The 25063-nt window shown below is 55.9% G+C and overlaps 2 protein-coding genes across 5 annotated transcripts in view; one reads left to right on the top strand and one right to left on the bottom strand.

Moving 5' to 3' along the window:
- Window positions 1–301: 301 nt before the first annotated feature.
- On the top strand, window positions 302–9725 carry DNASE1 (deoxyribonuclease 1). Of its 3 annotated transcripts, XM_058680685.1 has the most exons (9): window positions 302–450; window positions 976–1064; window positions 7905–8049; window positions 8315–8403; window positions 8492–8575; window positions 8727–9042; window positions 9116–9270; window positions 9410–9506; window positions 9589–9725. In XM_058680685.1, the coding sequence occupies exons 3-9, from the start codon at window positions 7906–7908 to the stop codon at window positions 9634–9636; spliced, it is 933 nt and encodes a 310-aa protein (XP_058536668.1). In that variant the 5' UTR covers window positions 302–450; window positions 976–1064; window position 7905; the 3' UTR covers window positions 9637–9725. The 3 variants fall into 3 exon arrangements, with proteins under 3 accessions (XP_058536668.1, XP_058536667.1, XP_004586758.2); XM_058680684.1 differs by lacking the exons at window positions 302–450; window positions 976–1064 and adding an exon at window positions 7554–7653; XM_004586701.2 differs by lacking the exons at window positions 302–450; window positions 976–1064 and having other exon boundaries at window positions 7562–8049; window positions 8727–8842; window positions 8930–9042.
- Window positions 9726–9735: 10 nt separating this feature from the next.
- The window catches only part of TRAP1 (TNF receptor associated protein 1), a 42114-nt gene continuing 26786 nt past the window's right edge, over window positions 9736–25063 (bottom strand). For both annotated transcript variants that reach the window (XM_058680675.1, XM_004587058.2), the window contains exons 5-18: window positions 23451–23522; window positions 22904–23064; window positions 22047–22156; window positions 21541–21614; window positions 20908–21063; window positions 19904–20024; window positions 17247–17316; window positions 14009–14156; window positions 12824–13009; window positions 12502–12640; window positions 12133–12218; window positions 11469–11614; window positions 9949–10021; window positions 9736–9854 (exon numbers count right to left, since the gene is read on the bottom strand). In XM_058680675.1, coding sequence (XP_058536658.1) covers window positions 9753–9854; window positions 9949–10021; window positions 11469–11614; window positions 12133–12218; window positions 12502–12640; window positions 12824–13009; window positions 14009–14156; window positions 17247–17316; window positions 19904–20024; window positions 20908–21063; window positions 21541–21614; window positions 22047–22156; window positions 22904–23064; window positions 23451–23522 — 1644 coding nt within the window. In that variant the 3' untranslated portion in view covers window positions 9736–9752. The remainder of the gene's footprint in view (window positions 9855–9948; window positions 10022–11468; window positions 11615–12132; window positions 12219–12501; window positions 12641–12823; window positions 13010–14008; window positions 14157–17246; window positions 17317–19903; window positions 20025–20907; window positions 21064–21540; window positions 21615–22046; window positions 22157–22903; window positions 23065–23450; window positions 23523–25063) is intronic.

Raw genomic sequence — 25063 nt, forward strand, 5'->3', positions numbered from 1 at the left:
GGATGCTCTTTGGTGACTGCAGGTCTGTCTCCCCAAGTCCTGGCTGGCCACTTAGGGGTGAGCCAGTGGATGGAAGATGGATAACTAACTCACTCTCCTCCTGCCTTTCAAATAAGATGAAAATATGGAAACATCTGAAATGAAGTCTGGGGGGAAGGGGTTAGCATTGTGTAGATTGTGTAGTAGATATGGGCCACATGGGTGCCGGTTCTAATCCCGGCTGCTCCACTTCCCATCCAGCTCCCTGCCTGTGGCCTAGGAAAGCAGCAGAGGACGGCCCAAAGCCTTGGGACCCTGCATCTGCGGGGTAAACTGGCAGAAGAATTCCAAGTGCAGCCTGGCCCGGTGCCACCTGTTACAGCCATGTGGGCAGTGAGCCAGTGGATGGGAAACCTGTCTGTCTCTCCCTGCCCGTCTACAATTCAAAACACACTGGAAAATGGAAAAAAGGTAAGTTCATTGTGCAGAATAATTTTGAAATTCATGCAGGATTGTTTTACTAATACATGTTTCATTAACTGGCATGAAAGTTTCATGGCTTTCATAATCTTTTTGCACCAAAATAAACGTATTTCTAGTTGTATTTTCCTTGCTTTTTGAGGTCCCTCCTGGCTAGGAGATGTTCATACTGCCCATGGGTGCCCAGGTGCCCAGGAGCCTGAGGGCTGCAGCCAAAACTGTGGGGCTAGGGTTTGGGGCCCAGGGAGATTCCCAAGGGCAGGAAGCCGGTTCACTCCGGATTGCTCATGAAGCTGCCACTGCCTGGAGCAGGGAGCCCGGCTGGGCTGTGTGGGTGGAGGCAGGGACCTCAGAAAAGCTCTGAGTCAGAACCCTGGCAGGCCCCTAGGTAGGGGACGCCCCACGTGGACTGGTCTTTGCTGAGGTGACAGGGCCTTCGCTGCTGCACAGTCCCCTCTGAGCCTGGCTTAGTGGGCACCCCGACCCTTGTTGTCCTGTCACCCACATCGCTTGCAGGGGATGGCTGTGCTTGCGGGGGATGGAAGCTGTTTTTCTCTCAGATGTGGACTGTGAGGTCACTGTGATTAGCATAGGGAAGAAAGGAGGTAAGATGAGAAGCCACAGTAAGTTGGAGTTCATAATAAATGCAATGAATTCAGCAGGTGCATTCACCGGGTCAGCCAGCTGCAGAGGGTCAGGGCATGGGAGGTGGAGCCCTGCTCACCCTCCACCGACCTCCCGCCTCAGGTGGGGAGGTGGCTCTGTGCCTGAACCCTGCGGGCCTGGCACACTGCGCACTCTCAGGCAGCTGCCCGTCTCCCTGGTGTGGACGTTAGAAGTGGCTTTTCAAACAGACTTCACCTGTGGCTGTCCAAGGAGAAATGTGTGACCTGGGGCAGGGGAAAGCCAGGCTACAGACAGGGTCTCCGGCTGAAGTGAGCCTGTGACCTTTGTGTCTACACATGACGTGTATGGGACTGCGGAATTTTCCAGCTTGAGTTAATACCTACTTGATAATGAATAGAAAAAATGCACAAGGGCTGGTGAGCCGAGGCCGGGTCTCGGGCCAAGGATAGCACGTCAGGGCGGGTGGTGACTGTCAGCTGTTCGGTCACTGGGTACGAGGGTGGATGAGAGTCAAGTTGCCACAGATGCTGTCCCTCCCTTTCCCCGCACCCTCAAAAGATGCTGCTGGGTACCCTGAAACTCCCTGTGAAGTCAAGTGTGGATGCCCAGCGTCCACCTAGCTGGGCTCTCTGAGGACAAGGTTTGCCTTGGCAGGCTAAGAGGAAGAGGACCGTTCTGACATGCCCAGATGGAGGACAGCTCTGGCAGGTGGCCTGGCGTGTGCCCTCTGCACTCCAGGGCTTTGGGACAAAGAAACACAGTCCTTGCTTCAGGGAACTTGTGTTCTGGTCCAAAAGCTGACCGTCACCAGCATAAGCAGGAAATGAGCAAAGCAAAACAAACACGGACATGGGCCACAAACTCCCTGGGTTCTGTCAGAGGTTTGGATTAGCACGGCCCCTCCAGAGAGATATCATCTGCCTGGGGGCCCTGAGGCTGCCTGGGCAGAGCGAATGGTGTGAGTTGAGATCCTGGAGCAGAGGGCAGCATGCCCTTAGCACGTCTTAGGGACAATGAGGAGGTAGTGACAGGTTGTAATCTATGGTTGTCAGATCCAGCTGCACATTTGAAAGGTCCTGGGTGTGTGGATCACAGGCAGTTTGTGGAAGCAGGGGTCATGCAAGGGGAGTTGTGACAACTGCTGTGGCTGAGGACAGGGGCGGCCGCAGGATGCTCAAGCCCATCCCAGGTATCTGACATCTGGCTAGTGTGGGGCCACGGCAATGGGCAGGAAGGCCAGGGGTTCAGTCTGGCTCACTGTGGTCACAGCAAGGTGCGGTGCCCGGCAGATGCCTGAGGGAAGATCCCTGGCACTGTGTAAGTCTGGACAAAGCCCCTACCCTGGAATCCGTCCCTGCGAAGGCCTCTGCTGCAGCTGCAACTCCTTCCTCCCCCACATCCACTTGGCTGCTGCCCTCCTGCCTGCTCCCTTCCCTCCTCACCGCCGAGGTGCCTTCTGAGTTGCTAACATGGGTACTGATGGTTTTGTTTCTTGTCTTTCCATTTTTTGAGTTTATTTATTTCAAAGAGCAGTAGTTTCAGGGAGAGACAATCTGCCATTTGCTATTTTTCCCCCAAAGTAGCCACATGGCTGGGGCTGGGCTCGGCCAAAGGCAGGAACCAGGAACTCTGTCTGGGTCTCCCATGTGAGTGGCAGGGACCCCGGTCCTTGGCTGGGCTTCCCCTGCCTTCCCAGGCGTATGAGCAAGGGGCTGGAATGACGGAAGAGCAACCAGGACTCAACCCAGTCTGGTGTCTCAGGTGGTGATTTTTTTAAGATTTTATTTTTATTGGAAAGGCAGATAAACAGAGAGGAGAGAAGGAGAGGAAGAGCTTTCGTCCGACAGTCACTCTCCTTGGCCACAACGGCTGGAGCTGAGCCAATCCGGAGCCAGGAGCCAGGAGCCTCTTCTGGGTTTCCCATGGAGGTCCAGGGTCCCAAGGCATTGGGCCGTCCTCAACTGCTTTCCCAGGACACAAGTAGGGAGCTGGATGGGAAGTGGAGCTGCCGGGATTAGAACCGGCGCCCATTTGGGATCCCGGCGCGTTCAAGGCGAGGACTTTAGCCGCTAGGCCACACCGCCAGGCCCTCAGGTAGTGATTTAACTCACTAAATCACAACACCTGCCCCAGTATCTTCATTTTCATCATTAACTTCTTTGTTTTGTTTTTAAAGATTATTTACTTGAAAGGCAGAGGGCAGGAGAGAGGAGATAGATAAGACAGATTAGATAGAAATAATATCTTAGTTTCTATGTCACTCCCCAAATGGCTGCAGCTGACTTAGTTGGGCTGGTCTGAGGCCAGGAACCAGGAGCTTCCTCCAGGTCTCCATGTGGTGCAGGAACCAAGCACTTGAGCCATCTTCTACTGCTTTCCCATGTGCATTAGCAGGGAGTTGGATCCAAGGTGGAACACCTGGAACTTGAACCAGGCAGGGCCCATATAGGATGCCTGTGCTATAGGCGGGGGATTGGCTTGCTGTGCCTCTGCACTGGTCCCCAACATTAACTTCTTGTTATATTTTTGTGGGATATTGCATTCCATCTATTGGTGTAGCTTAGGAAATTTTCAACATATTCAAAAGCTGAGGTTAACATACTGAACCTTCATGTAACTGTCACTAGCGTCTTGAAGCAAACCCCAGGTGGTGCATTTTACCTTTAAATATTTCCTAATGTTTAAAAAAATTTTTTTAAAAGATTTATTTATTTTTATTGGAAAGTCAGATATACAGAGGAGGAGAGACAGAGAGGAAGATCTTCTGTCCGATGTTTCACTCCCCAAGTGAGCTGCAACGGCCGGTACAGTGCCAATCCGGAGCCAGGAGCCAGGAACTTCCTCCAGGTCTCCCATGTTGGTGCAGGGTCCCAAGGCTTTGAGCCGTCCTCGACTGCTTTCCCAGGCCACAAGCAGGGAGCTGGATGGGAAGTGGAGCTGCCGGGACTAGAACTGGCGCCCATATGGGATCCTGGCGCATTCAAGGCGAGGACTTCAGCTGCTAAGCCACGGCCCAAAAAATTTTTTTTATATCAAAGAGATGATAGATATTTTCCATTCATGGATTAAATGCCCACAGCAGCCAGGGCTGGGCCACACTGACCAGGAGCACAGAGCTCCATCTGTTTCCCATGTGACAGGGAACCAAGGGTTTGAGCCAACACCAGCTGCCTCCCAGGGTGTGCATTAGGGTGCTTGGCTTGGATGGCAAGCAGCTGGGACTTGAACCCAGGCACTTGGTGTCTGGGATGTGGGCACCAACCCGTCCTGACACATTTCACCACAGGACTAGATGCGTGACCACAGGCGGTGCCATCAGCACCCCAGGAGCACAGCAGTGCCGTGGCTGTCAGTGTCTTGACTTCCCTGACTGACCATTAAACAGGGATCTGCCCACTTGATTAAAGGGTCATTGTTCCTCATGAGCCCAGTCACTGATTGACCTGCTTCAGGTCACACTTAAATCTGTAGCCCTGCATGCTCTGTGCCCTCCACCTCTCTTGGCACGGAGTGAAGAGGCTGTCCTTTGTGCTGTGTGCCCTGTGCCTCGGCCTCCGGGCAGGTCTGGTCAGATTTGGGATTGCTGTGTCCGGGACCAGGAGGCATGCCCGGGTGTCAGCTGGGACACCATCTGAGAACCCATCTGCACTTGGAGGCACCTGGCAGTCTGTGGTACGTGCATGTGCGGAACTGAGACTTCCTCTGTGGGTGTCATTCAAGCGGTTGTATGTGTGGTGAAGGCCAGAAGGAAGGGCTCTTCAGCAAGCAGGCTGGGCGAGCCGGCCCCAGAGGCCCATGGGCCTGGAGTTTGTCAGCTCAGCACGCTTAGCTCAAGGTCAGGACACAGGAACTGACACCTGTCCAGGTGACCTAGGGCAGCCACTGACATCAGGGGTCCGTGTGTGTGCTGTGGAGGACTCTGGTTGTTCCATGGGGGTCATTGTGGCTGGTGAACACAGTTCCCTTGGCTTTGCAGACTGGGCCTCGTGGCAAGAAGCACGCCCTGCTGTTGGGACGAGAGCTGCCTGAGCCTGGTACCCAGACGGGTCCCTGTGTCCCTCAGCACGCAACAGGACCCACCGGTCCTGTGCCCTGTGACGTGTAGGCTTCTCGTCGCAGCACCCCCGCGTCCCCCTAACACCACCCTGCGTACTGGCGTTGAGAGGGGCCTGCATGGCACCCAGTGTGTGTTGGATGTTTTTCTTCACCCTTTGCCACGGCTCAGGTGTCAGTAAGCCGTCGGGGTGAGCCTTTCCTTCCCCTTCCTGGGTATTTGACAGGTTTACTTGGAAAGGAAGCTGCGGCTCCTTGGGCCCAATGGTCACCAGCTCACCAGCTCACCCTAGCCAAGATGGGGCCAGCTTTCCCCCTGTGTGTGCCCTCTGCCCTGTGGGTGTCATTCTGGGGCGTGCTGGGCTTCCTCCGGCCCCCCTGGAGTCCTGTCTCGGGGCCCAGCACGGGAGGAACGGCACTGGGCTTGGCTGTGGTTTGCCAAGGTCAATGGCATGGGCCGAGGGGCGAGGTGCAGCACCGGCGTTGTGCTGGTGCTTTTGAGGCAGGGTTTGTGGCCTGGTGAGCTTTGACTGTTGCTGCTGGCAGGTGTCTGAGGGCATAGGGAGGGAGATGGAAGACGTGTGACACAGTTCTGTTCCTGTCACAGGTGGAATCCTGTTGCTTCACTTGGTCCTTAGGAAGGCAGGGAAGGCCTTGTCCCATTTGAAAGGTGAGGACACCTGGACAGGCCCCATGCTCCTGACTCCAGGCCGCTGCTGTAGAGGCCTAACTCCCAACATCACAGCTGCTGGCTGGAGGAGGACAAGGATGGCCCAGGGGCACGCCAGAGGCCTGGAGGGACTGGCCCCTCCATGGTGAGCCGAGTGCTGCCGGCTGCTAGTGTGGTCCCCACTCCACCCTGCCCTCTAGGATTTCTGTTCCTCTGCTAGGACAGGAAGGTGCCCAAGTCAGAGGCAGACACCTGTGCCAAACGTGCCTGGAGTCTGGGTTCATGTTGAAGCTGCCAAGTGGGAGGGACAGACCATCAGGCCTTTCTGATGGGGCTCCTGGAAGTCGGCCACACGGGAACATGTGAGCACCCACTGCCAGCTCTGGACGCAGCAGGCTCCCACAGATTGTCTTGTGGTTGGCTGACCCCCACTTTAGTCACCACCACCTACATCCTGTTTCAGTACTGGCTGGCCAGGCAAGCCATGCTACTCACTGAGCCCTGCCACCCTGCTCCTGCTACAGACCCACTCAGTATTGAGACGTTTCTCTAAAGATTTATTTTTATTTCAAAGGCAGAGTTAGGAGGAAACAGAGGATGATGTTCCATCTGCTGGTTCACTTCCCAAAAGGCCGGAGTGGCTGGAACTGAGCTGGTCTAAAGTTGGGAGCCAGGAGCTTCTTCTGGGTTTCCCATGTGAGTGTGGGGGCTCAAGCACTTGGACCACCCCCAGTGCTTTCCTAGGTGCATTAGCAGGGAGCTGGACCAGTGCCCTGTGGGCCGCCACTGCAGGAGGCAGAAGCTTAGTTGACCATGCCGCAGTGCTAACCTCCCAGATCTGTGCAGGCTTCTGCTAGGCTCTTCCTTCCCAAGGACAAGCCAGCCCTCCACCCCACCCTCCGTGGGCAGTGCTTTCCCAGGAGGGGCAGCACCCCAGAAAATACCAAGTTCCCATCCCTGGAACCTCGGATTAATCTGCAGGCAGGTGTGGTTAATTTAGGGCTGGCACGAGGGAGCATTATCTGGGCAGATCCTACACAGTCTCATCTTGTAAGACGAGAGTTGATCCTGAAAGGATTAGACGCTGATGAGAGGGAGGGCCGTGAGCTGCTCTGGCCTGCAGCCCCCAGGACTGAGCAGGTGAGCTGCTGTGGAATCAAGCCTCGGATCTGTACAGGAAAGACACAGGTGGGAAGGCCAGTTTCCAAAAACCTGGCCCGCAGGCTGGTGGGCATGGATACCCAATCACAGGGACCCCTGGACTTAAACGTAGTCCCATGCAAGGAAGCTCCCCTAGCGAGGACCCTTCTGTGAGCAGCACTGGGCAGCTCATAGCCAACAGCTGGCAGATGATGAAGGCGGGATTGTGCCAGGGAAAGGGTCCATGTGGCCCAGCGTGCAGCTGAAAGGTGACCTCAAGGCCCAAGTGCAACTCTGTGCTGCACACAGGGTTCCTACGCAGCAACTTGACGGAGAGCTGCCCGTGTGAGGGGAGTAAAGTCTCTGGCCTGCTGCAGCTTCCATAACCAAGTGCAAACATGGTTATCGGGTGTATTTAGCAGCAAGGAGCTGGTGCTGTTGAAATCGGTGGAGTGGGAAGGCCACACAGATAGCACCATTGTTCCCTGCTGTCAGGTGAAGGGCACCCACCTGGAGGGGGTGTGGCCACAGTCACCAGAACCTTTTTAAGCCCCGGGTGGACAGTACTGCCTGTGCAGGGATCCTGAGCCCAGCAGATCTACTGGGGGCCTTGGGGTCAGCTTTGTGCAGAGGCCTCCCTTGGTAAACTGATAACAAGGAATATTTCGGATCCCTGACGGAATTCCTTGTCTGCATTGTCTCAGGTGAGCACTGGGCTGGCAAGCCCTGTTGGAAGCCATGTGGGGGGCTGGGAGCAAGGGTCTCTGACGTGCGCCTCCCTAGCCTCGGGACTCGGGCGACCACAGCCCCTCTGGCAGGTGCTGGCTTCCTAGTGGGCGAGTGAGAAACCAGAGGCCCTGCTCTGCATGTGGGCACAAAGCCTCAGGGGCCTCATGTTCTAGCACAGGACTTCCCCGTGGACGGGCAGTGTCTCATCACCTGTTTCCCTCCACAGCATGAGGGGCGTGATGCTGATGTGGGCGTTGCTCGCCCTGGCTGGCCTGCAGATGGCCAGCTGTCTGAAGATTGCGGCCTTCAACATCCGGACCTTTGGGGAGACCAAGATGTCCAACGCCACGCTCGTCAGCTACATTGTGCAGGTCAGTCTTGAGCCTGTCCCCAAGGACAGAGGCACCACAGGGGAGGGGCTGAGGCTCCCTGCTTTGGCTGGTAGGTAGGTGGCTTGGTGTTCGTGGGCACCCAGTAGGGCCAGCCCATCAGGTGCAGCACCCATAGGACCAGGTCCATAGTTTCGTGGCCTGTATCCCAACAAGGAAGGCCTAAGGCTTCTGCCAAATGGATGCAAAAGTGCCCCAGAAACCCAGTGGGCCGTGTCCGCTCAGCCCTGCTGTGACCCACTTCCAGATCGTGAGCCGCTACGACATCGCCCTCATCCAGGAGGTCCGAGACAGCCACCTGACAGCTGTGGGGAAACTGCTGGACAATCTCAACAAGTGGGTGACAGGGGTGGGTCCCAGGGCGGGGGAACTGGTCTCTGCAGCTGCTGTTCCCCTCAGCTGAGCCTTCCATTTCTCAAACCAGGAATGCAGCAGACACCTATCGCTACGTGGTCAGTGATCCCCTGGGGCGCAGCACCTATAAGGAACGCTACCTCTTCGTATACAGGCAAAGTCTGGGTGCCAGCACGGGTGGGGAGTTGAGATGCTGAGGCCCAGGCTCAGACCCAAGCTTTCCTGTTGCCCTCCCAGGCCCGAGGAGGGGAAGGGGCAGCTCCTAACCCAAGGTCATCTGACTTCTGCCCCTTGACTCCCTGCAGGCCTGACCAGGTGTCTGTCCTAGACAGCTACTACTACGACGACGGCTGTGAGTCTTGCGGGACCGATACCTTCAGCCGGGAGCCAGCCATTGTCAAGTTCTCCTCCCCAAACACAAGTAAGTGCCGCTGTGGCCCAAGCCCCTTTCAATGTGGGCTGGAGCAGGGATTCCACACTGACCTCGTGTGTCTGCCGTCCCCGGCAGAGGTCAAGCAGTTCGCCGTTGTGCCCCTGCACGCAGCCCCCGAGGATGCGGTGGCTGAGATTGACGCGCTCTATGACGTCTACCTCGATGTGCAGAAGAAGTGGGGGCTCCAGGTGAGGCCTGGCCGGGGAGGGGACTCAGCAGCCCCACCTCTGTCCGGAGCAATAAGTAGGTGTTTCCTGACAGGACGTCATGCTCATGGGTGACTTCAACGCAGACTGCAGCTACGTCACCTCCTCCCAGTGGTCCTCCATCCGCCTGCGCACCAACTCTGCCTTCCAGTGGCTGATTCCTGACTCTGCAGACACCACCGCCACCTCCACCAACTGTGCCTATGACAGGTGAGCGAGCAGGAGCCCGGCTCCTCCCTAAGGCCTGGTTTTTCTCCAGAGCAGCCACTGGGTAAAGACAACGTCCAGACCACTAGGAAACAGTGCCTGGACTGGAAGGGTGCAAGGCCTCTTATTCTGCCACCCATAGAATCGTGGTCACAGGAACTCAGCTCCAAGGTGCTGTTGTTCCCAACTCGGCTGCTCCCTTCAACTTCCAGACTGCTTACGGACTGAGCAGCCAACTGGTAGGTGTCCTGCCTGGCCTTCCCCTGATCTCCCTCCTGGGCAGGTGGGAGCAAGAGGGAAAGCCTGTATGTGTTCTCACAGGCCCAGGCCATCAGTGACCACTACCCTGTGGAGGTGACTCTTGCCTGAGGCCCTCAAGACTGGACCTGCACAGAAGGGGGACCGGGAGAGGGACAAACACTTTTAATTAAGGGTAATAAAGAGGGTGGTGAGTGCCATGGTGTTGCCTCCTTCCTCCTGGGCTCTCAGTGCCGCTCCAGGACTTTGACGAGGAGCTCGTTGAGGCGGCCCACCATGGGCCTGGGGTCATCCACCAGCCCTGCCGTGATCATGGCGTTCTCATAGATCTGGAAGGCAGGGCCCCATCGCAGCCTTTAAAACCCGCCAGCAGAGCATCGCTCCCCGCCAAGGCCCACGCAGAACCCAACCAACGTCTCTTACCTGATCCACAAGCAGCTGGGCCAGCTCGGGCTCACTTGCTGTCAGCTGCTTCAGCTTCCTGATGAGCGCGTGCCTGCAATGCAAAAGCCACCAAGGGTAGCTCCTGTGGTCAGCCCGACACATCTGTCCACACAGAGGTGCAAGGGTCCCACCCTGAATCCATCCCAGCAGAACAAGCCCCACTTTGCACATTTATGGCCTGGGTACCTAAATTTTCCTGAACCCATACAGAAAATTACCTGGTAATATGTAATGTGGTTAAAAAGAAAAAATTCTAACAGGTTTCTTTTAGGGGTGAACATTGGGGCATAGCAGGCTTTCATCTAAGAAATGAACTCTTTAAATTATCCTTAAAAAATAAGCTAGCTCTACACACCTGAACAAACACAGTGTAAAACCTGTATAGGAAAACAGCTGTGGAAGAGCAGCCACGAAGGGGGAGGCCCTGCATGGTGCAACAGCACCAGTTCCACCCAGAGTGCCAGGAAAAACGAGCTTCTATTTTATACTCCTTCCTTACAGCCAAATATGAAATACCAAAGATGAAACTTCAGCTTCAGAAAGGAAAGCCTTTCCAAGCAGGCAGCCAAGAACGAACGGGATCTGTCTGACCACATGAGTTCTTAGGCTCAGGAGCAGACGGAAGGTTGTGGGGCAGGTGCACTGTTCGCCCATGTGGGAACAGTGCGGCCTTCTTGGGCCACCCAGGGATGTTCCGCGGGCGACAGCGGGAAGCCCATACCTCTGCCACAGGTCTGAACTCACTGCTCCTGGAATTGTGAATGACCTAAAGTTAACCGAACGTAAAAGTCCTCTGGTGGGGCTCTCCAACAAAAACTAGTTTGCCAGAATTGGGGTGAGCACGTGGGCCCCCCTTGACCACAGGGTCACCCAGATTGTGGGGCAGTTCCTGGCTCCTAGCTGTGGCTTCAGCCCCACCCTGGGAGACATGGCTGGCAGGGGAATGAAGCACTGGATGGACAATACTCAACTCTCCCTCTTTCTCTAACTAAACTTCCAAATGAATAAAAATGTCCTTGCAAACACTTGCTGAGCATGGAGACCTGTGTGTGGGCAGCAGGCTGACGCGGGCAGAGCGGCCACAGCCAGAAGTCTGCACTGGTAATCTAGAGAAACGCTCTTTCAGACCAAAGAACAGTAGCAGATTTGTTACATATCATCTTATAGTTCAGAACTGCTCTGCAAGGTCAGAAGGGACAGGGTGGGGACGGGAGACTGTGGCTCTGATGGTGCTGAAAACCTTGCATGGCCTGCAGAGGCAGCGAAGATGGGCTCAGTGCTAACTCCTGGCAACACTGTGGCCATGTTGGGAGTGCAGCAGTGGATGAGAGAGCTGTCCGGTAAATTGTCACTTTACCTTTCAAAAAGATGAATCTTAAAAATCTTGGGCAACACAATGCTTGAAGTATAGCCTAATATACTGTGACCACCAGGGGCTCCTCTGCGCATGTCCATCCAACCACACAGCCTTAGCTGTGGTCACACTGCCCTGGGCTCACCTGGGGTTGATCTCGAGTGTGGGCTGCAGGAGCTGGGCGCGCTCCTCCTGGGTCCGGGCCAGCTGCTGCATGCGCAGGAAGTGCCTCGCGGCTCCCATCTCCAGCACTGTCACCATGGCAGGGTGCGTGTCCAAGCGCAGAGTCACCTGCAGGCAAGTGGTCGGGGGGCTCAGCCAGATGAACTTGTCGACTTCAAGGTAGGGACAGGCCCTCCTGCTCCCCCAACGCCACCAGTCCCCGCACCCAAGGCTGAATCCACAGCAGCCAACGTGTCCCGCCCTCAGCTTCGAGGGCCCAGCATGGCCACGGCCTAACTTGCAGGTCCTGTGAGGCCTCTCCCCTGCCTGGCCTGCTTGGCCGTGCATTAGGCTCTCCCCAAGAGACTTACTGACAGGGCCCATGGCCCATAGCCCTGCAGGCCCGCAGTGTGACCTAGAGCAGACAATCTGTAGGGTGACCTGCCGGCCAGGTCACCCAAGGCCTAACGAGGAGCCATCTGTACAGCCAGGACCCAGCTGCATCTTGGAACCCGGACACAGAGCTTGGCTCCGTGCCCTGGCAGCAACCTCATTCCACCTTGCATGCCTGTACACCCTTCCCTCCCCTGAGCTAGCAGCCAAGCCCGGCGCTGGGCCACGTGAGCCCATCCTGTGGAAGGCCTCACCTTCACGTTGGCAACACGAGGCCCCAGAGCATTCCGCATCCAGGCCATCAGTTCCTCGGCCTCCTTCTCTGAGAGCCGTGCATCAGCTGTGGGAAAGAGGAAGGGCACGATGAGCTCCCAGGACGCCCCCAGCCCTGACAAGGCCATGAGGTGCCATAGAAGTAGTAGCCCTGGAGGGGACTCTAGGATCCAGCTGTTCCCTCGCTAGCCGGAAGTGCTCAGCTCAGACAGCAATTGTGAGGGTGGCCCCGGCTCCAGCATGAGAACTTGTGGGGACCCAGCAGCGCAGAAGGGGCCTGGGTGGAAGGGGAGTCAGCCCTGCCCCACTCCCGCCCTCAGGGCACCTCCCATGCTGGTGGGGGCGCAGACCTGGGGATGCATCCTCGAACTTCTCCTCCTTGTAGTGGTCAACAACAATGTCTGTTTCCACGGAGATGAGCTTCTTCCTGTCAAACTCGCGCAGATGTAGCAGGGTCAGCTCATCAAACTGCTCGTAGCAGAAGAGGACCTGTGGATGCCGGACATGTCCTGAGGACGTGGGAACCACTTAGGGCGCTGGGCTCCTGGGCGGCAGGGGTGGGATGGGGTGGCACGCCAGAAGGCTGGCAGGGAGTCCTGCTGGCCCATCAGCACCCACCCTCAACTCGCACACCACTCAGCGCCCTCTAATGGAGCTGCCGGCCTCACCCACCTCTGTGTGTTTCTGCTTCATGGCCTCATAGTAGGGTGAGTGCTCGGCCAGGTGCCGGTTGGGGGCGCACAGGTAGTAGATGTTGCGGGTGCCAGCCTGCATGCGGCTGGCATAGTCCATGAGGCTGGTCAGCTGGCCAGCGGGCAGCGCTGATGACTCATAACGCAGCAGCTTCGCGATGTCCTCCTGCACAGACCAGGGCTGGCTCACACGCTGCAGTGCGCTGGCCCGGCCCCCTAGGCTAGGGAGGACTCGGGGCCATCTTTGGGACAGGCCCCTCCCAAGGAAGCCCACATTTCTCCAGCTCCCTCCCAGCCAGGGAGGGACAAAACCCAGTGGGATTTGGAGCTGACAGGGCCACCAGGCTGGAGCCTTTGGCTCTGCCTGCTGTGACGCCGAAGGACAAGGATCAGGTAACAAAGTGACATGCCCAGGATTCCTGGTGGTCAAAGCAGGGGCCCAGAAGGACAATGGGCCTGGGGCAGAGCAGACGGCGCCCAGGCTGCATTTTCTGCTCTGGGTTGTACACAAGCATGGCCCCATGGGGCAAACATTGTTAGCAGGCTCTGGGGGGAGCTCCGGGCCAGGGACTCAGCAGGGTCCATCTAGACAGGCCTGTACAGGAGGCCCAGGGGAGGACCAGTCCAGGCTTCCCCAGTACCCTACAGCCACAGTGCCCTCTCCTGGGGACCCACAGACTGGCTGCCCTCCTTCCCCCACACTGTGTGGGAGCAGAGCTGACAGGCCCACCTCCTCCAGGGGGTGGGCATTACCCAGAACCTGAGGTGCTGGCTGCCCAACACAGCCCACAGAATACACCAGGTGATCTTTCAAGGTAGAAGGGTGGCTGGAGGATTAGATGGCAACAATAGACAGCGTGTATGGGGCAGAAAGGAGCCACTGGATGAAGAAGGCCCTGGGCCCCTATGCCCAGTGTCTAGAATTTCCACTGCTGATAACATGACCTCCCCTGCCCTGCCCTGCCTCCTGTGTCCTGTCCACACCCCAGTGTCCTAAGAGGAGTAGTGTGCTCACCCCTTTCCCACCTGTGCTTGGGGCAGTGTGCATGGGGACAAACACAGAGTGCTCTGAACCTCACTGGGCCTGTGGCAGCACCTGTCCCATGTGCCCAGCCCCAGCAGGAGCCTGGACATGTGGCTGCCCGCAGCCTCAGGCTGGCCCTACCTTGACTGCCTGCTCCGCCGTGGTCACGATGCCTTCCCTCATGAACAAGCCATAATCATCAAAGAACCGGGCGTACTTCTCAGTGTCCTTCTTGCTCTGGTCAATGAAGAACTTGATGAGTCTCTGCTGCAGAACGTCCCGGAGTTTCCTAGAGGAGAGCGTGCGGTGTCCATGATACCCATATCACCCTGACCCAATTGACAGGCCAAGCAGAGTGAGCCAGGCCGCTTCCAGCGGAAGGCAGCCAGGAGCAACGCCACCTAGAGGCGGGAAGGAACACTCCCCATGGATACAACTTCCACGTGGTACATAAATCAAGACAATTATGAGCCATTTTAGCACCCAACCGGAGAGAACAGGATAAAAATGGTGAGGGGCCAGCACTGTGGTGCGTAGAGTCCAGTTCAGGCTGCTTTGCTTCCAGCCCAGCTTGCTGTTGAGCCACCTAGGAAACAAGTGCAAAACCTGACGTAATTTCTGGCGCCACCCTGGCTGCTGCAGCTATGTTGGGAATGAACCAGCTGACTGAACATCTCTCCTGGTCTGCCACTCTGCCTTTCATATAAACATATCTCTAAAAACAACCAAAAAACCCTCCTGAAAGTCATCAGTGGCAGGAGAAAGTGGGACAGAGAGAAGCCAGATACCCGCAGAGGCACACCCGGCCCACACAGAGGCAGGCTGTGGGCAGCTTTCCATCTAGGCTTCAGCACTGGACAAGATACCTTCACCACAGCATACCAAGACCATGCTGCTCACAGCTGCTGAGACCCCACACACAGGCTCAACGTTCACAGTAACTGTGTGAGTGAGGCTAAGCTCTTCTTTTACTTAACATCTTTCAAGAAGTTAAAATTAGGGACAGTAGGCTAAGTTGCCATCTGCCAAAACCAGCATCCCAAATGGGTGCCAGTTTGAGTCCCAGCTGTTCCCTCCTATTAGTGCCTGGGAAAACAGCAGAGGAAGGCCCAAGCACTTGCACCCACACGGCAGACACCGAGGAGGCTCCTGGCTTCAATCTGGCACAGTGCTGGCCATTGCAGCCGTTTGGGAAGTGAAACAGCAGATGGCAAATCTCTCTGACTCTCCTTCATGCTGTGCAACCCTGTTTTTCCAATGAATTAAGAGAAAAAAAAAAAAACACAGAAGCCTCCTCACTCTGAAAGGCCCTCCAGGGTTGGGACAGGTGGGACACCTGCATGGAGCCTTGGCCTGCGCAGGGCATCCTGCTGGGGTCTGGGTACCCACAGATGGAGGCAATTTGCAGGGGGAGAGCAGCCAGCCTTGGGGTCAGGCCAAGCAGGGACAGGGACACCTGTTAGGGGCTGGAACAGACCAGGTACCAGGAAGGAACATGTGAGGTGGGTCAGTCTCAGAAGATGACGTCTTCTCCATATCAGAGGACACTGCAGGCGACAAGACCAGAACATGCGGAGGACTGGGTGGGCCCAGAGGCGCTGACACCACACCCAGGCCACACAGCTGTGTGCACAGAGTGTGACTGGCAGCAGCCACAGCTGTTCTGAAGCCTTGTGCACCAATGCCAAGACCAGGGCACAGCTTGACTCATCCCATTCGGGAAGCACTTGGCATCAAATGACAGTGACACCTGAAAGCCTTTGGAGTAAGTCCATGAACACCACTATGGCACACGCCCCACCTGACAACGCCATGACAGTCACATGTTCTACCTGACCCACACACAAGTGACAACGGTGATGGTACAGTCTCAGAAATCGCCACAGGACCTCACTGGCTCCAGAGAGAACTGCAGCCCCCAGACCATTCTGGTGCCACCTGCTGGTGGCATCCTGTGCACCACACTCCCAACCTAGAACATTCTAAAGATGGAAGATCTTTCCCAGCACAGGGAGTTCTCGGGCTAACAATCCAACCTTTGACAAGCACAAACGCAATGCAAGTTTCTGAAACACTTCAGCCAACAAGGTGAGCAGGGCAGCAGATGAGGGGCCCAAGAGAGTGGACACACAGTGAACACTACAGGATGAGGACACACACACACACACACACACACACACACACTGTACATCACACACATGCCCACCGCACAATGAGACGAGGGGACACACAGCTTTCTCGACCCATGTCCACGAGACACCTTCCCCCCCCAGTGAAGTCTCCCAATAAGGGCAGACACCGCGTGGCCCCTGCAGCTGTGTTAGGCAGGTTGAGAGCACCACCAAGATCCCCATCCCCCAGCGGTCCTTGCCAGTGTGACGTGCTCGGGAAGGCCCAAGGAGTTGGGTCTCTGTCATCCACAGGACAGAGTGGGACAGACTTCCCGACTCCGGCTTTGGCCCAGCACAGCCCTTGCTAGGGGCATTGAGGAATCAATCGGGGAGGGATAGAAGGTCTGTGTGCCTCATCAGCAGAAAGAGGCCACCACAAGGATGCTCACTGCATGCAGCCATGGTGACCAGTGTGGTCAGCAAGCACCGCCCCGTGGCATGCTAGCACAGAGGTGAGGAGTCACAGCTGCCAGGTGCCAGCATAGTCTGCACGGGTGCTGTGTTGAACTGTGTGATACCAGGAAGTGACCTACGCATACTAAAGCAACCGTTTCTTCTGACCATGCAGCCCTGCACCCGCCACACAGCACTGGACACGGAGCTCCAAGGAGCTGGCCCCTGCTCGACCCTGTGGACCTGGAAACACCAGCCCCACACATCCACCTGACAGGCCACTGCACTGTGACTCCTAGTTATCAGACATGGAGAGTGTCTCAGATCATGAGGCAGAAAAAGAGGAACACAACAGCACAAACCCAACAGACCCAAAGTTCTACAAGACCAGGGAGACTGTGACAGTGGGGTGGGGCTGTGGGACCTGGGGTGGTGGCTCTGGCCCTCCCCTGCTGACACCTCTGTGGGGGCCACAGGGTGAGAGGTGCACCTGCGATTCAGGAAGCAGCATCTGCTTCTGGCTGCACCATGCTGCACTCATACACACTTGATTCACAAAGGAGTCATTTCTCACTTGCCCCTCACCCCACACAGCAACCCTGCAAGCTGCCCAATAAGCCCAAGCCATGGATGTGGTGAGCTGCATGTTGGGGTTCTGAGGAGCGGGTGCCTGTCACTGAGCAAACATGATTCCTGCAAGGAGAAAAAGCCCAAAGAGGCATTCGTCCGGACAGACTCAGATGTTCGCGGACCGCCAGAGGCCAGCCCCCGACACAGGCTGACTCCAGAGGGGCCCAGCTCCGCCCCGTGCTCACCTGATGAGCGCGCTCTCCTGCAGCAACTCCCGGCTGAGGTTCAGGGGGATGTCCTCGCTGTCCACCACACCTGAGGGGACATGGCTGCTCAGCCCCTCCCTGACACCTGGCCCCAACCACTGCCCAGGACTCCACCCTTCTCACACTCTGAACACGCCCTTTAGCTCCATGGCCAGGATGCTCACCACCACAGGAAGTAAGAGGAAAATGGGGGTTACACTGAGCCCCCCAGCTCTTCTCAGAGTTCATGTGTATGTGCGGGGATCCTCACCAGGGATCCATGTGCACCATGTCCCTCATGTTAAGAACCAGCCATATGGGATGGGTGTTGTGACACAGTGCATTAAGCTGCTGTCTGCAACGTTGGCATCCTATATGAAGACTGGCTCATGACCCAATTGTTCCATTTCTGATGTAGCTCACTGTAAATGGCTTGAGAAAGCAGCAGAGGATGGCTCATGTCCATGGGCCCCTGCACCCAGATGGGAGACCTACATAAACAGCTCCTAACCCAGAAAATAAAAGATCTGCTTCTCTTCCCCCATCATGCTGTAACTGCTTTCAAATAAATACATTTGACACTGGCTCCTGCTTTCAGCTTTTGATATTAAAAACAGTGTTGGGCCCACTGCGATAGTTTAGCGGTTAAGGTCCTCGCTTTAAATGTCCTGGAATCCGATCTGGGCACCAGTTTTAATCCTGGAAGCCCCACTTCCCATATGGCTCCCTGCCTGTGGTCTGGGAAAGCAGTCGAGGACGGCCCAAGACTTTGGGATCCTGCACCCATGTGGCAGACCCGGAGGAGGCTCCTGGCTTCAGATTGGCACAGCACCGACTGTTGCAGTCACTTGGGGAGTGAAACATCAGATGGAAGATCTTCCTCTCTGTCTCTCCTCTCTGTATATCTGACTTTCCAATAAAAAATAAATAAATCTTAAAAAAAAAAAAACAACAGTGTTGTGGGGCCTGGGGTGATGGCTCAGTGACTAAACCCTTGCCTTGCATATGCTGGGACCCCACATGGGTGCTGGTTTGTATCCCAGCCCACTTCCAACCCAGCTCCTGCTTGTGGCCTGGGAAAGCAGTCGAGGACGGCCCAGAGCACTGGGAGACTGTGCAGGATACCCAGAACAAACTCCTGGCTCCTGGATTTGGATTGGTGTAACTCTGGCCATATTGGCCACTTGGGGAGTGACCCATAGGATGAAGATCTTTGTTTTTGTATTTCCTTATCTCTGCATATCTGACTTTCCAATAAAAATAACGAAATCTTAAAAATTTTAAAAAGGCTTGTGGTGTAATGGGTTAAAGTACCGGTGACCCCTGCATCCTCTATCAGTGCCAGGTTCGCGTCCCAGCTGCTCCACTGCAGATGCTTCCAGCTAATACAGCTTGGAAGACACTAAAAAATGGCCTAACTGCTTAGGCCGTTGCCAGCCTCATGGGAGACCAGGATGGAATTCCTGGCTCCTCGCTTCACCTTGGTCCAACCACACTTTTATATTCACTTGGGAAATAAACCAGCAGATGGAGATCTCTCTGTCCTGTCACTTAGTCTTTCTTTAAATCAAAATAAATCTTAAACAAAAAACTGGGGCCACCACCGTAGTATAGCATGCTAATCCTTTGCTTTGTGGCATTGGCATCCCTTATGAACACCAGTTCATATCCTGGCTGTTCCACTTCTGATCCAGCTCCCTGCTAATGTGCCTGGGAAAGCAAGTCACTGGGACCCTGCACCCACATGGGAGATCCAGAAGCAGCTCCTATCAGCTTCAAATCAGTTCAGTTCTGGCAGTGGCAACCATTTGGGAAGTGAACCAGCAGATGGAACATCTCTGCTTCTCCTGTGGAATTCTTTCAACTTAAAAAAAAAGGGCGGAGGTTGGTGCTGGCTTGAGTCATAGCGGCTCTGCTTCTGCCAATGCAACTGGGAAAGCCACAGAGGACGGCCCAAATGCCTAGTCCCCTGTGCCCCTGTGCTGGCCATTGTGGCCAACTGGGCAGTCAACCAGCAGGTGGCATATCTTTCTCTGTTTACTCAGTCTCCTCACTTAAATAAAAATGGGTAAGTCTGCACAAGATAAAATAAACATGGGGCTGGTGCAGTGGGGCACAGGAAGCTAATCTCCATGCCGTGGTGCCCAAATCCCACATGGGCACCGGTTTATATCTCAGATGCTCCACTCCAATCCAGCTCTCTGCTTGCGGCAGCCAGGTTGGCCAGAGTACGTGGGACCCTGGACAGGTAAGACCCAGAGGAGGTGCCCGGCCTTTGGATCGGCTCAGTTCTAGCCACTCAGCCAGGTTGGCCAGAGTACGTGGGACCCTGGACATGTAAGACCCAGAGGAAGCGCCCGGCCTTTGGATCGGCTCAGTTCTAGCCACTCAGCCATTTGGGAAGTGATTCAGTGCATGGATAACCTCTTCTCTCCTTGTAAAATCTGTCTTTCAATTAAAAAAAAAATCTTTAAAATTTATACATGCATAAAGTGACTGGACAATGTGCACCTGTGTGCTCAGACCTGGAATCCCATTAGATTCAGCTCCTGAACAGCTGGCCCATAGTGCCCAGCCTGACCCTGTCCACGTGCAGGTTTGGCAGCTATGGCCCTGGGCGCTGCCTGCAGACACTGAGCATGCATTGGGTGTTGTACCTCGCACGAAGCGCAGCCACTTGGGCAAGATGTCGGTGGCCTTAGTCTGGATGAGGACCTTGCGGCTGTACAGCGCGACACTCGAGCCCAGCTCCCGGCTCACATCAAACATGGACGGCTTCTGGGGTGAGGAAAGGTCAGTCAGGCCTGTGGAGGGAGCTCAGTGACACAAGAAGAGCCAAGGAGCCCCAGGTTAGAGGTGCAGCATGCACAGGATACCAAGATGGGAAGCAGGTCTGCTATCGCCCAGCCAGCACACACAGCCTTCCTGCCGCTGCGTCGGGGCAGACACCTGCCCTGTACCAAGCTCTGCAGGGACCGAGCGGCCTTCCTGGGCACTGCTACCTCCCTTCCCCACCTCAGACCCTCCCCAAGGAAGAATGCATGTCCTCAGAACAAGGGGGAGCAGGCCCAGCCCACAGGCTAGGTCTGGGTCACTATGAACCCGTGCAGCCTAGGAATGGTTTTCACACTTTTACACAGTGGAGTGGGGCGGATTTTAAAAGTGCTTCATGATCTGCAAAAAAGACAGGGCCACTTCTGAGTTGGTGACCACAGTCTACAGGACCGGCCTGGTCTGGGCACGAAGGTGTTGCTTTCCCACCACAGGGGCTGACATGCGTCAGCCACAGGCGCAGATCTGGGAAGGCCTGGGACTATCTGCAGACTTCACTCAAGAGCCAGCACTGGCCCAGCTCTTTCCAGGATGCACACTAAGAAATGTAAGAGGTCAGGAGAGTGGATCGTGGGTGCAGGGGACAGGCAGAGCACTGAGGATGCGCTAGCGTGGGAGCCCTACTCCACACAACCCTGCAAGTGCTGCCTGATGGCCTAGAATGGCCACTGCCTAGATCACCCCCATCACCAGGCCCTGGTACTGAGGCCTGACTGGAACATGGCACAAAAAACACACTCTCCAGGGGCCAGCACAGTGGCACAGTACACTAATCTTCCATTGTGGTGTTGGCATCACATAGGGCACCAGTGCCGACAGGGCCACTCACTGTGTCTGGTACATAGAAGAGGCTCCGGATGTTGAGTGGGGCGTCTGCCTTGTAGTGCAGCGTGTAGCGGGGCTTATCGTGAGCCTGGGCAATGTAACGGTAGAACTCCTCATGCTGCTCCTCGTCGACATCCTTGGGGTCCATCATCCAGATGGCCTGGAGGTAGGATTCACAGGGAGAGCATGTTGGACACAGCCCTCAGTGGCCACCTGGGCCGGGTAAGGGCTCCCATACAGAGCTCCTTCCCCAGGACAGTGTTAGGAAGGGATGTGAGGGTGCTTGGACATGCTGGACACAGTAGTGTCCACCCCGACAGAACAGGCACTGCTCAGCCGTGACTGGTGTTGCCACGTAGCTGAACCCTCCAACCATGCCGCTCCGTGTGGGACGGCAGCCACGGTAAGCTCATGTTAAAAATCTGTATTGGTATGAAAGGTCCACAAATTCCTAGCAATCAAAGTGCTGCTGCCTGGGGCAGGGATACTGCACGATGACAGGGTAATGGGGACATTCTGGGAATGACCGTGACCTATGCCCCTCTGTGGGCCTGAACCCCTCCCTAGACACCCTCTCTGTGCAAGCAAGTCCTATGTTGCCAGGGGACAGTTTCCCCCGAGTGGCATGGGGGCTCACCTGCAAGGTGTTGATGCGTTTTCCATTGAGGTACAAGGGGAAGCTGACGAAGTTACTGTACTTGGTCACCACGTCTGCAAGACATCAGTGAAACCTCCGGAAGCAGCTCCAGAGGGAGCCCACACTGCCAGGCAGTGCCTCTCCCCGGCGCAGAGCCCAGGCACAGCAGATGCACTGGCAGAATGGGAAAGACCCTGGCAAGTGGCCTCTGGGGAGACCAGGCTCGGCTTTACAGGGAGTGGCAGCGCATCTGAGACAACACTTGATGAGATATGAGAGCAACTGCTACCCTCTGGGTCCTGGGGATGCCTGGACTCAGAAGCGCCCCCAAGCAGGCTGGGTCAGAAGGGCTGCTGACATCTCGCTATGGAACCCTCCATGTCACTGAATTCCGAGCAGGGGAGGAAAAGAGCCTTTGGGGCAGGAGGCCTGTCCTCTGCAGGCCCAGAGGTCACCCACCCTGTTCCTCCCCTCCCTGCTAGGAACCTGGCATGGCCGCTGCTCACCCTGAACCCGGGCCTCGCTGGAGAAGTCCCTGCAGTCCGACTTGAGGTGCAAGATTATTTTGGTGCCGGGTCTGACTCCTGATGCTTCGGCAATCTCAAACACCCCGGAGCTGAGACCCAGGGAGAAAAGTCACTGCTCACACAACCTCGTGGGGGGCAGCCCAGCCGCTTTCCCTCGGGATCCCACAAGCAGAGTGCCCAGCCCCCAAGTGGCCATCAGCACAATGACTTGGGGGTGAGGGGTGCAGAGCCTCCTGGCTCCCCCAGGGGGTCCTGCCTCAGCTTATGGAACCACAGAGAAGGTCCAAGGCTACAGGTGGGATCTGACCCATCTCCAAAACAAACCCAAGCACCCTAGGTATGGTCTCTGAGGTCCTGGACAAGGTGCTGTTGAGGCTAATGCTGAGGAGACACTCAGACAACTTCACTGGCAACTTGGTGCACAACGCTCACAAAGCTAGAGGAGATCTGTGCCTCCTGAGGGAGCCTTGGCGCCCGCCCAGAGCAGGCTGCCACCCTGCCGGGACAGTACACACGCAGGTGCTACTGGGGAGTCAGGGAGCTCACACGGGCTCCAGCAACCACGGGTGTAGTGTGGACAACACAGCACCCGGGAGAGAGGGGTGCTCAGACCCCAGGAGACCCCACCTACAGCAGTCTCCAGCCCTTTGCTCCAGCAGGAGGTGCACATGCAGGCTGGGACCTCAGCTCTCCCTTGGGTTGGGAGGGATCAGAGTGAAGCCCCACAGTACCACGCACCCATCTACACCTTCGGGGGTGCAGCAGTGACTTCCAATCCACACACCAGTGGTGCTGGGGATCCTGCCTGTCGGGGTGGGATTGTCCCTCTGACTCACCCGTCTGAACGCCATTGGTAACCCAGGCTCCCCGGGGCTGCTGAGCGGGAGTAGACCTCCACTCTGTCGGCCACCATGAAGGCTGAGTAGAAGCCCACTCCAAACTGGCCGATGATCCTGCTGGTGGCCTCCGCCTGGTTCTGCAGTGCTTCCAGAAAGGCCTGCAGGTGGGAGGGACTGGTCAGAAGGTTTTCCCCGCCATGTGGTCTCCCCTAGCACCTGCTATCTTCTCATCTGAGGTCAAACACACAAGGATCTTTCTCATGTTCCTGTCCATGTTAAGACAAGATCAGCCAGGGGAAGCAGGCCACCCCGGGGAAGGGGCTGTGTTCCACTTCCACAGCCAGCGTCTTGTCTGGCCCCGACCAAGCTGGACAGCAATTGTCCTGATACTGCCTTTCGTACAATGACAACACTAGGGCCACTGCCTCGAGGCCCCTGTGTCCACCTGTGGTATGCTCCTGGTGGGCTCTTATCTAGCCAGCAGCTGGCCTCCATGATAGGGAGACCTGGGCGCCCCAGGGAACAGCAGAGCAGGGCCGCTTACCTTTGACCCTGACCTGGCGATGGTCCCCAGGTTGGACACCAGCTCCTCCCGGGTCATCCCGATGCCAGTGTCCTGAGGAAAAAGACCAGGTGGCGTGCTCAGACACAGGTCATCGGAGAAAATCCTTGCCAAGGGTCTATCTGATGAAAACTCTTGGATGCACATTTAGTGTGCACAAAGAGTTCTCAGAGCCCAATAGTAAGAATGGAAGCAACTGGTGCAAACAAGTGAAACACACATTCACAAAAAGGTACGCAGATGACATGGCATCAAAACCAAGGAAATCTTAGCAATCTTCACGGCCATGGACTAGAGCAACAAGTCTGCACAGAGCCAAGATTAGAAGACACTGTGGCCCTAGGGTGGGTCAGCTGTGACTGCTGCTGCCCACCCCCCAGGGAAGCCGGCACTGAGATACAAGACATGGGAAGACTGCGGCCAGAGAGCAAAGCCGCTCCCGGTCCTGTGGTCAGGGCCGCAGTGCCGGCTCAGTCCCAGCACCTTAACTTCTGATCTTATTTCCTGCCAAGGCATCCCAAGAGGCAGCAAATGATGGCTCAAGAGCTTGGGCCCTTGCACTCACCTGGGACACACACAGTGTTCCAGGCTCCTGGCTGTGGTGAGCAGAGTGTGAACTGATGGACAAGACGATCTCCCCTACCACCTCTTACCCCATCTCCTTCCCTACCTCTCAGTCCCTCTGCCTTTCAAGTGAATAAAAACTAGGTGAGCACTGGGCTTAGCAATTAAGATTCCAGTTAAGACGGGGCTGGTGCCATGGCTCAACTGGCTAATCCTCTTCTTCCTGCATGCCCAAGCATCTCACGCAGGTGCCAGTCTGTTTCCTGCTGCTCCACTTCCAATCCATCTTATGGCCTAAGAAAGCAGTGGTAACTCTGCATCCATGCGGGAGACCCAGAAGAGGCTCTTGGTTTCAGATTGGCTCAGGAAAAACAAAACAAAACAAACAAAAAACAGATTAACTCAGGAGCCAATCCATTACAGGCATGTGGGGAGTGAACCAGTGATGGAAGATCTTTCTGTCTTTCCTCTCTGTAAATCAATCTTTGAAATAAAAATAATTACATCTTACAAAAAATATTCCAGTTGAGATGCCTGTGTTGTGGCACAATGGCTAAAGCTACCACTTGTGACAGTGACAGCACATGTGGGTACCAAAGGGAGCCCAAGCTGCTCCACTCGTGATCCAGCTCTCTGCTAATGAGCCCGCAAAACTGCAGAAGATGGTCCAAGCAGTTGGGCTCTAATACTAACGAGGGAGACATGGATGAAGCTCCTGGCTCTGCCTGGCCCAGCCCTGGCTGTTACGGTCATTTGGGAAGTAGACTTGCAGATGAAAAAGTCTCTCTGCAACTAGGACTTTCAATAAATCTTGAAAAAAAGAGAAAAGAGAGAGAAAGATGAAAGAAGAGGAGGGAGGAAGAAAGAAAAGAGAGACGAGAGGTAAGACACCTGCATGCCCTAAGAGGCTCCCAGGTTCCCTTCCTGCACACCCCAGGAAAGAACATTTGCCGGCTCACGCAGCTGGGTCTCTACCCGCAAGAAGGGACCTGGACTTCCTGGACCTGGCCCCTGTCCGGGCCTGGACACTG

The sequence above is a fragment of the Ochotona princeps genome, chromosome 24 (genome assembly GCF_030435755.1).
Source record: "Ochotona princeps isolate mOchPri1 chromosome 24, mOchPri1.hap1, whole genome shotgun sequence".
In the NCBI taxonomy this organism is placed as follows: Eukaryota; Metazoa; Chordata; class Mammalia; order Lagomorpha; family Ochotonidae; genus Ochotona; species Ochotona princeps.